The 12193-nt window shown below is 31.3% G+C and overlaps 1 protein-coding gene across 1 annotated transcript in view; it reads right to left on the bottom strand.

Annotated features, from left to right (window-relative positions):
• Nucleotides 1-874: 874 nt before the first annotated feature.
• The window catches only part of LOC149570881 (RAN GTPase-activating protein 2-like), a 51543-nt gene continuing 40224 nt past the window's right edge, over nt 875-12193 (bottom strand). Inside the window, exon 2 of the mRNA XM_089812441.1 lies at nt 875-2788. Coding sequence (XP_089668567.1) covers nt 1162-1800 — 639 coding nt within the window. The 5' untranslated portion in view covers nt 1801-2788 and the 3' untranslated portion in view covers nt 875-1161. The remainder of the gene's footprint in view (nt 2789-12193) is intronic.

Genomic DNA, 12193 nt, shown 5'->3' with positions numbered 1-12193 from the left:
GAGCTTTAACCTTTCAACCAAGTTTCTCAAATGCAATGAATAGAAGAGGAAGAACAATAGATTCAAGTATGCCTACTTTATTTTCTATTCAACTGAGATTTAAACTATTACAAAATCTGGGAGCATTCAGCTTCAACCAGAAAACCCTAAAACAACCCTAAACTGGTAAAATTTCAAAATTCAATAAACTTTAAACCTGCAACTCTAATGGCTGCATACAATGGTGCCTGTGGAGCAATCACTGCTTCAACAGGATGAATCTAACAATGACAAACTTATAGAGTGAACAGGGGAAGCACGTGCAACTGCAGACACAAACTTCTTTCCTTCTTCCTTCTTCTGCTCTGCTCTCTTCTGCAACTTCTGATTTGCTTGATCAGCTTGAACTCTCTGAATGAATGAATAAACATTCCCTTTTGTCATATCTTTCCCCCTCAATGTCCAAATTCAAAATCTCACCTACCAAAAATAAATGCCTGCCATTCATGGATGCCTACAGTGACTTGACAAGGTAGATGGGCATGGGGCTCGAGGACAACCTGCTGGTTCTTCAACGTTTAAGTTTTCCAACACAATTTGCAGAGCTTAAGGAAAGAAACATCTATTATTTTGCTAGAAAGTAAAATCGCTAACATTTAGTTTGAAGCATCTTGTGAATGGGCCTCTCATTAGAATACATAAAACCTGTCCTTAGAAGACAGATAAAGAAGTTCTAAAAGTTATAACCACTAAACTTCCTATAAATAATTACTTTTAATTTCATAAAACACACAGATTATGTCACCCATGAAGAAAATTTATAATCCATAAAATTTTTCAACATTAGCGTATATATCACAATTGGATAGATCTATTAACAGATTAAAAGAGAAAAGAAGCCAATCTTGATCTTCTTTATTGTTTACGCACAAACCAATAATCGTTACAGAAGATGTCAAAATGAAACATGTCTCAAATAACATGAGTGAAACAAACTAAATAAGTGAAACTGGGAATATTTCTGGTTAAGGTTGAGCTTGTAACTTTGGGAAGTTAAGTAGGAATTAGCTATTGTTCCTACAACTATAGAACACCTTAATGGAAATTAAGAGTATCAAAAAATGGTCCTAATGTATGTGCATATACTAAAGATACAATACTCCCCTCATGGTTTCTAAAATTTCACCTCTGACTTAGTGTCACTGTCAGTGAGATCCTCTCCTCTTCTTTCATATTGCGCGGCCCCAACATATTGCATGAAAGTACATAGCCATCCTTGTTACTGCTTCTCAGCACATCTTTGACGGTTGCAATTTCTTCTTCAGTAATGAAATTCTGAGAAATATCAAGACACCTGAAATTGGGCTTGCTTGCAACAGCTTCTGCAGTAGCCTTAGCCCCAATTCCACTCATACCATTTACACTCAAATCAAGTAGTTTGAGTTGTTCATGATCTTCTGAAATGGCTTTGCATATTACAACTGCTCCATCATCCTCCAGTTTATTGTCTTCTGCCGAAAAGTTGCTCAGCAGGTTCTTTGCAGCAAGGCATTCTGCTAAAGCTGGAGCTGCTTTTGGAGTGATATCATTTCCTGCAACAATAAGAACTCTTAAATATGGAGCTGTATTCTTTAGGCAGCGGGCAATATCAATCACCCTTTCATCCTCCAATTTCATATTTGCGAAGTTAACATTTGTGAGACCTAGATATCCGGAGATGACGTGTCTCAGAGAAAGTTCATAGTTGTCAGATTCTAAATTGAGCATTGTTAAACTGCTGCCTTCCCCCAAAGGTCCTCCTAAATCCGTACCATCCCACATCCCAATGTTTATCAGTGAGAAATTGATATCCTCCAGATCAATGCATTTGTTTTTTTCTGTGGAATTGATATCCAGAGAAATGCATTTTTTAACAAGCTTCGAAAGGGTCTCTGCCGAGTCATTTACTTTTTGGTTGTAAATGAAATACAAATTTTCAATCGTTTCTGTAGATGGAAGAAGCTCAAAAATGACTTCAGCGGCTTCATACGAAATGTTGTTACTAATGAGTTCCAATTTCTCCAGTGATTCCTGAGACTCCAAGACTGGTACAAAAGCTTTGACGCCCTTCTCTCCCAAATCCCCAAGTGCAAGAGTCAAGGTAGTCAGCGTGCACCGTATGGTTGGGGAAGATGATTTTTTGACATAATCAGGTTATCTTATAACCAGGTTTTCGAAAACCTGGTTTTGTAGTTTGGAAAGCCAATGGTCCGTTTGGTTGACACGAAAGATGAATATACTGTGAGCCCCACAATATTATTAAAAAAACTGTCATAAATTTCAAAACCTGGTTTTAATTTCGAATTCCACCTTTTTGTTGGAAGAAACTTCTTCCAATTTTTAACCAAAATTGGAAGATGAAATTGAAAACCAGATTATAATTTTAACCAACCAAACACCAAAGTTTTTTTGCAAAACCTGGTTTTGCTTCTGATAACTCGGTTTTGGCCCTCATCTTCCAGCAACCAAACGGGGCCTAATTTCCACATCTCGTAGAGTTTTATGAGCATTCAACAGGGCTCTTTTTGCAACAAGGGCTGCCTCCACTCCAAAAATATGGTTGCAAAAACATATCTTGGTACAAGAATCCTTGAGCTCTTCCAATGGCCCGAAGAGCTCTATGGCTGAGTGTTCGTCAAGAAATACGAAATCCCCATCCTTATCTTTCGTTGATATATCAAAAACCACAGTTCCGTACCACATCGATCCCACGACCTTTGTCAAAGCAAGTGCTCTGTTTCTGTTATCTCTCGCGTAAAATAAAATAAACCTGCAACCAAACTCAAAACGTTCTTCAGTTCCTATCACCGAATTCACTAAATCTTATCTCTTGTCAAGCAAAAACCCTTTATATATACAATCACTACCACCAAAGTTCTTAAATAAAGAATTGAAACAGTTTGAAGCCGACAAATGATAATATATGGACCGACGCCTACATTTTATAAATAATACGGAGAGTTAAATTTAAAACTAATCTTGCAAAAAGGCTAGTAATTAAAATGATAAGAAAAAAATAATAATGCTTATTGTTTTAGTTGTAAGGTGGCTTGTACCATTATCAGTACAATCACAAAATTACAAAATGATTCCCTTTGCTTTCAAAATTTATTGAAATAATATTGTTTGATTAATTGTTATTTTATGTTATAAATGTTTAAAGATAAAAAATTAGGTATACTTTTTCATTATATCTTTGAATTTTAAAATAAAGTGTTTAGACAAATTATATTAATAGCTTCAATGTTCCTGTATTTCTAATATCAAATCTATATATGTGATGGTTAAGTTGTTGAGTTGTTATCCTTGCCATCAATGTTCAAATCTAATGGGGATGAGGTCCCCCGTTTGTGGCCTCACTGGTTCATAGCTCCAGGTCAAAGCGTTTACCCCTCTTAAAAAAAAAGAAGAAGTATATTTTTAAATATATTTGTATAAACAATCATATAATTAAAAACATTGAAAATTTGTTGTATCTTATATATTACTTATTAATAATATAATTTTTAAACGTCAATATTTATATTTCAAACTTGTTATATCATTATATTTAGAAAACAGATATAAAAAATTAAATAATTTGTCTCATTATGCAACTTATGTTTTTTGCAAATTAATTGAACCAAACACTCACAATTTTTAAAATTTTTTTTGATCGGTAAATGGCCAAAGTGTGAGAGGCTCACAAGTTACCATTGTGTTGTAGGCTCTTGCCTCACAAAAATTAATATTGATTGTAAATTCTATTTACATAAATAAAATACTTAAAAATATGGATGGCTTTTGAAATAATTAATTTAACATTAATGTGCCATAATTTTAGAAGTATTTATATATTTAAATTTTTGTACATATGTTAAATATAAAATTTGAATAAACAAAGTAGAAAAATAATTTTGTTTGATCACATATCATTAAATATTAAATAATTTAATATAAGTTGTATATAATTTAACATAAACAATTTATATTATGTATTGGATAAACATTGTATAATATAATTCAAAAGTCTACATTTATCATAAAAATAAATCATGGACTCATATTATTTTATTATGAAAATCTCATTTTTTACTAAGAAAAAAAATGAGAATATACCCAATCTTCCAAGAAATCTATGCTTAGATTGTGTTCGTTAAGCTAAACCAAACTATTATAAGTAATCTTAGTAGTAATTTGTTCTCTCAAACTTATCTTCTACAAAAAATAAGCACACATTCTTACAACTTACAAGATTTGATGATAATGTTAACTAGTATTGAACACCAAATAATTATCTCCATAATGCACACTTCTCTTAGACTATTGGAGAGTGTTATCCATCCAAGCTACTTGTGGAATGATTTAAGGACTAAGGGTCAAACAATAAATTTATAGACTTTGCATTGAATCATTGATGAAAGGTGTACTCCCCTTACCTATTGACAAACCTGGTACTCCCAATATCTCTTGAACGAGGGTACTCCTCTTGTCAACACAAACACAAAAAAATATAGAAATAACAACAAATCACAAGAATATAATATTTATTTTCTATTATCTCCAATGAAATGGAATTATAAAATTAAGAATATTATAACATGCACAACCACATGAATATTTTATTACAATATTCCACAAGAAATTTCAAACTACCCAAGAAGGTTCTGGACATTTTAAGCCTAATCTTTGAGGCTAACTATCTCTTAGATATTATTATTTATATATTTTTATATTGAAATAGACCCCAAATAACTTTCGAGACTCAAATGAGATTTTGGAAAGAAATTATATATATAAAAAAAAAAATTCAAGTAGTGCAACTTCTAGAGACCACAAATCATCATCAATTACCTGATTGGCTATTATAACCTAAATTCAGAAATGACACAAAGTACTCTATAGTTTTGAGTTGCAAAACTCCACACATGCCAAGATTTGCGCCCTTTTTTAAAGCCACTAAAATCTGCAACACTTATTTTAAACTTTTTCTACTGTTCTCCAAAAATCAAAATTCTCAATACCTTCAACACTAGATTGTATTTTGCATTGAAACTTTATTGTTGGGATGATATAACCAAAGTGGCCTTTCAAGGAAGAAATTAGAACATTTTGAGCTCGAAAAGAAAACTTAAAATAAATAAAAAGCTTTCCAAAAATAGTAACTTTGCATTGAACTAACCATTTTTGACAAACAAAATAATATTTTTGGGTGATGCAAGATTGTCCTTACACCTAGGATGCTACTCAATTAGACACTCAGATTCATTTGAGAAGTGGCAATGTCACATCTTAGGTGTGTATAGGGAAACCAAGATGGTTAACCTTCTTTATTGACAAGCATGATGAACCTTCAACAACTATTCCTTTCCATTTGACCAAACATTGTTCGTGTACCATCTAAAAATGAAAGCACTTCAATTTGACCTTTTACCTCTGATAAATATAGTTTTGATCTCTCTCTTCTTCCCAGTATCTCTCATCTTCAATGTGGTCCTTTAGGTGTTATTTTATCACCCTTTTGGTCATATCTTATGGAGGTCTCATAATATCCTAAATCTTTATGCACTTCCTCTAAGATTTGCCATAATATCCTAAATCTTTATGCCCTTCCTCTAAAAACTCAGAAGACCCCTTCATTGGGACACCAAAAACTAGTATAAGGAGGCTTATACATTTCGTTTTCATTCATCCATGATCTATAATGCCCCGCCAAGGGATCCAAAGAATTAACCTAGAATTTCACTAAGTTTGGTAACATTTTTTTAAAAAAAACATGAAAGTACAACCATACACAACACTTGCGGAAGCAATAGTAACATCCAACTAAAAGTAAACATAACATAACAGATTACAAACTTTAAAGATCCCTTAACATTGAATCACGTCTAATCATAACCATTCTTCTAACATCACATCCTCATGAAATAACAATGATACATCCAACAATCTTAAACCATATACAAGTGTCTTTTTAGTATTTACATTTTAGAATTGCTCAATCATCCACTGTACATGTCACAGGGTATAAAAAGCTTAAAAGAATAAACATCCATGTAAATAAAGAACATAATCATCTAATATTAATCCATGATGCAATAACATAAATGAAATCACATACCATACATGATACATCATCATCATAAAAATATAAACATCCATCTTAAAAGAAAACCATATATCACCAACATAAATAACTAAGTGCACGGTTCCTCCCAACCGTAAATAGCATCATTAGACCATTATGGATCCTAGCCATCCCTCCGTGCGTAACATTCCAAAGCACCAAAGAGATCATCGATATTAACATAGTAAGAATGTCACTCCTAACATATACAACATCATATGTAGAAAGTAATCTAACATGCAAATATAAGCATAAGATAACATCATCTAACATATGCTAATCATTAATGAAAGGATACATATCCACCATCACGAAGGACGCATCAGCCATGATCTCTCAATGAATCTCAAATGATAAGAGTGGAAAATACAATACCACCCGATCGCGTGGTACCTAAGTAGTTCACTCCCACCGTGCTGAGGAGATAATCTCAAGTCCCAAACAGGCTATCCATAACACATAGCACAAATCTCTATAGTCCAGGAATCCTAAAAGTATACTAACTCAAAGGTTCCAATCACGAAACTGACATCTACTTTCCAGAGGCACACAATGACATGTAGGAAACCTACTCTGCAAGCGGGAAAGTGTCATCGCATTTATCACATACAAGTTACCCTGGCAGTTAGCTAAACTACACGGGTCCATACTGATCTCATGCGGCCACTAGTATCCTCTCATACTGACGAGGCATACTACGGAATGCACGGTCGCAACCATGCGTCTCACTACTCCCATCCTAGCCTGTACAAGTGCTCAAAGCATGGGCGAGAACCAAAACTCTTATCTTTTTAGGTTCATTTAATTCCCATTTAGTGTGTAAATGTTATCACTTATTAACCAAACTTACAATGAGTTACCCTGGCAGCCACTTAGGGCCCCGACCCCCATTGCAAGCCACTTCCCGACACTACAAGTAGATTACCTACCCTAAGCTCATGGAATCATAAATTTCAAAATCACAAAAGATAATCCATAATAAAATCATCAAATATCCATAAATCAAACCTCCAAGATAAGAATTATCAAATCTCCATGAGCATCCGAAAAGCATCCATAGAAAATCATGACCACAACAGTTCTCTATTGGCAACTGAAGGCATCACTGATAATCATAAGTATCAATTGGTTCTCAATAACCAAAATATATCTCAAAATAATCACCATATCCATTGGTTCTTCAACAAGCAACCAAGAATATCTCAAAACCATACTGATCGAAGACTCGAAAATGGTTGAGTCAAATATGTCACAACATGACATCATCAAGAAATAAATTCACATTTCAGTCCCATCATGGTGACTAGAAAATAATCCAAGGATAACTGATCGATGACTCAAAAATAATGGTTAAGTCAAGGGTCTCAAACATAAGAATCTCAACTTTAACAATCAGTAATCACAACCAATACATAGAGCATTCCATCACATAATCATGGTTGGGTTTATAAAGATCGAGACCAAATAAGATCAACATGCCAACACATCTCATAACCCCCGAGCCTCTGGTAACAACCTAAGACTGGTCAACACTAGTCAACCCAAAAACCAAAACAAGAAGCATATAGAATACACGATGTAAACACATGTTTTGGTTTACTAAAATCATTAAGTGTAGAAGTTTAAGTTTTCTGTTTGCAAGTATACTTCAAATGTCTAAGTTTCATCATTTGACCTACAAGTCAACCCAATTGTTCCCCTATAGCATTATCCTAAGAATAACTTAAGGATAAATATTCACTAAACTGATCATCATTGATTTTAATTAAATTGCCCTTTTTATTTAACTAAGATCCATATTCAATTGTTACTTCAACTTCCAACATAAAGCAAAGGTTCATTATTCGTTATATTATAAGAGGACCAATTATCATTCTTCGAATAAGAATATTATAACTTAATTAAAATGATCAATCAAATCAATCAATTAACATAGGTACACAATCCATGTCTTATTAACATTCTAATAGTTAAAACTCAATTAAATATCTCTAACACTTAAGCCTCTTAATTATAATCATTTTAATAATTAAATCGTTACTAATAACCGTTAAAATATCTAAGTCATTATTCAAGTCATTAAAATAAGACTTATCAACTTCGATATAGATAATCTACAATCTCGTTAAAAGAATTATATTAAATAAATCTCTATTACATAACTTAATTATTAATTAAATCTAATTATCTTTAGTTAATTGATTTAATTAATAATTTCACAACCAAACCATCAACCCAATGAATAATAATTGACTAATAACTAAAAGTCAGCCATACACAAATATTCATGTTCATAGTTCAATAATAACAACTTGCTAATATTCAATGACAAGCTATATTGAAAATCTTATTAATAGATCCCATTCATCATTCTTTATGAATACTAATGTTTCCTTAATTAATTCGTATTAATGATAATCATCTCAAGATAAATCTCAATCACATAATTATATTGACAACTTAATGAATATTGATTAAAAATCAATCATACTTCAAACCAAAAACTAATATCTTTTTACAAAAATTTAATCATTAAATAATCTCCACTAGATTAATTCTAATCAAATTTGTTGATATCTATTTAAACCATTATTTATTAATAATTTGCTAGACCCAACAAACATTAATAAATAATAAACTCATCAAACTATATTTTTATAAACTCCATTAGTTAATATTTAACTAACCTTTATATCAATTTATAATCAATATAATAATTCAAATCGTAGCTATGTTTTAACAAGGTCAAAATGTAACAATGACCCATTGTCCAATATCATTAAACATCTTTATAGATTACCACCTCTTAACTATTTAATATATATTAATATTAAAAGTTCATTACATAAACTATATCAATATCTTTTTTTTAGTAATAATAATTGAAAAATTATTATTAAACATTTATTTAACAATTTCGAGAACTCCAAAATAATTGAAATAATTTCCAACAAATACTTTCCTTGATAAAACAATTAAAACTCTATTATTAATTAACTCTAATTAATTCTACGATTAAATTAACTAGTAGCTATGTCAATAACTACATGATTATCAGCTGATAATAGTTTCGTTAATTGAGAGTCAACTATGTATCATTCCATCAATGTTCAAATTATTACTTTACCAATAAAATTATAGTAAATTTCCAATATTAATATCTCAACTAAATACCTCCTATGTTGGTTGATAAATAGATTAATTATACTTCTTCTACTATTAGCTAATTAATTTAGATTAGTTAATAAATCATATAAAATTAATGCATACAAATAAGATTCTACTAAGGGAAGATTGCAATAATATCTTTGATTCATTTCATGCTTTGATATATATTATTTTTGTGAAGTTTAAGCATAAAGAACTCTTAGTTATGAGAAATGGAGAAATATTTGTTTTTGAATAAAACAGTCTCAGTACGACAATCATATCTCCCTAATGAACCGTTGGATCAGACTGAAATTAAAATATGTTGGAGAGAGCTAAGTTGCGTCAATTCTGACCAGAGCGATCGAATAAATTCAATCACGATAAAAAGTTATGAATGACTGAGTTCGGGTCTATCCAAGGGGCAGCGACATGACAATTTGTGATGAATTAAGAATTTTTTCTTAAAATAATTATTCTCTAAATTTATTCAATAATTTCACAAATGGATTTGGCCATAAATCTTGAATCCATTTTCAAATCTATTTCAATTTGATTCTAATTTGAACCCAAACCCGTTTAGATCTAATTTCTTCCTTAATTGGATTTAAGATTTTTCTTTTATTTTCTTCTCAACCAAATAGCATATCTAGATTCCTATTTCAATTATAGATTTAATCACGGAGAGTATTCAGATACATATAACAAACATGATGAAGACAAGAAGAGAAATAGTGCAAAGAGAATATGCGAATATCACGAGTGCACCTGAACATTGATGCTAATCTATCATGCCTCAGAAGTCCATAGAAAATTCTTCCCTTGTCCACCATTCACAATTCCTCCAAGATCCAAGACAACCGAAAACTTCCAAATGACTAGAAGTGCTAGAAGAAGCAGAGAAGCATGTAGAAAATATATGAGCATATGAACTTCTCCATTGCATGTAAGCTTTGAAGCTTCCATTTTAAGGTTGTAGCTTGTAGCTTCCATTCCCCAATTGCTCTCCACGCTATATCTAAGCTTCTATGAATGCCTGAATATAAAAAGCTCTCAAAAAACTTTTGGAATACTTATTGAAATCGCTGAAAGGTGTCACCAACTAAGCATGGGTCTTTTCCAACCTTTTTGATGAGTTATAGAGTTGTAGACACTTTGTGCTTAATTGATGCACTAACCCCCATATTATTGACACATGTTAATTCCCATGCAAGCTTATAACTCCAATTTACTTAACTCTTTCTAATTTAATTTATTTATTTATTAAGTCTCATGCACTAACTTTAATATTTCCACTTTTCAATATTAATATATTTATATTTTAATCATATGAGATTTAGAATCTTTTAATAATTTAAAATATATTTTTCACTTTTAAACTTTATTGCTAAAATATTTATTAGCTTTAATAATAATATTATTTAGTCATTTATTTAAAAATGAGCTCCAAATATATTATAATTAAAATAAATATTGTCAAATTCCAAATTTAATATTATAACTTTTATTTTCCAATTTAATTATTTTATTTTCAAATTTAATTATTTTATTTAATTAATTTTTTAATTAATTAAATAAAATAAATATTAAAATATCATATTAATTTTTATTTAATTAAATCATTAATTAAATCTTTTAATTAGGCTTAATTAATAGAAAATACTCCAAAGACTCACAAAAGTAAAAATACGAAAAACTCATCATAGCCAAAATACATACAAATCAAACCAAAGGGTTTATATTACGAATTACATCATCTGACGCATTCGTAGGGTACTCAACTTAGATACTTGTCCTAATTTTTCAATTAGAACAAATGGCTTAAAAAGTTAGGATTTGGACTTGAGAATTTATCTTCCCTCTCTTATCATTGAGATAATGTGATAGGGTACGCTCATCCTGACAATTCAGAGAAGTCGATACCTGGTACCTGCAACTTGCATAAAAATCATGCATGTACAAGCACAATATATACCAAACTAAACAGGTAATGGCAAAAAGTGGTGCATCGTATAGATTCTGACTAACAGGTGACTACGACTCCCTTCTTTAACCACATCAGACACGCCATACAAAAGCAAACATGCAAAGCAAACACGCACACCATACACATGCAAGTATGAGATAAGTATCCATAAAAAAACACATATGATAATAAATCATCTTACTAATCATCATTAATAACTGCAAACACTGAAAATAATCATCATGCATACAAGAAATGCAAAATCTAAGTAATCACATCACATAATAAACTAAATCTCTAGCACAATATCTGATAATTTCGAAAGAATGCTGCTAACTATCAACATAAAATCAGCTCTAAAAGAGTTCAGCAATGGTAACAAAATGCGAACTAGGGGCAGGCACTACATCCACCCCCCTAGGATTAGGCTTACTCCTGGAAGCCTACAAGAATGAAAAGCTAAGATACTCACTTTGCGGGTCCCATTGAACCCTTTTTCTCTATATAGAGAAACATGATTCCACTGAGGATATTGCAACACCCTTAGAGCAATATGATTCTAGTTTAATGGTAAACCGAAAACCACATTGATCCAACATCATTCCTTTAACAACTACTAAAATATATCATTTAAAACATTCTAAACAAGAGCAACTTAATGCTTGCAAAGATAAATAAAGGTTTACTACCCTTCAACATAGATAAAAAATACATGTTTTACAACTAGAATGAGTTTCAATTTTCAGTTTTGCCTTTCATTTAGGTTTTCAGTAGAATTTTCAGTTTTGAAAGCTAAGTGTTGAAGTATGAAAAATATGCAAGTAACAATTTTAGATTCTGTTTTCAGTTCACCTAGTTTCAACATTGGGAGCTCCGGGTATATTTGAATACCACTAGTTGTCAACTAGATGAACAAAATGAAAACCTTGAACTCTCATGTAGTGCTTGCCCCTAGT

This window comes from Cupressus sempervirens, chromosome 2, assembly GCF_028749045.1.
Source record: "Cupressus sempervirens isolate cs-2001-9-10 chromosome 2, ASM2874904v1, whole genome shotgun sequence".
In the NCBI taxonomy this organism is placed as follows: domain Eukaryota; kingdom Viridiplantae; phylum Streptophyta; class Pinopsida; order Cupressales; family Cupressaceae; genus Cupressus; species Cupressus sempervirens.
This window is presented reverse-complemented; position numbering and strand designations above follow the sequence as displayed.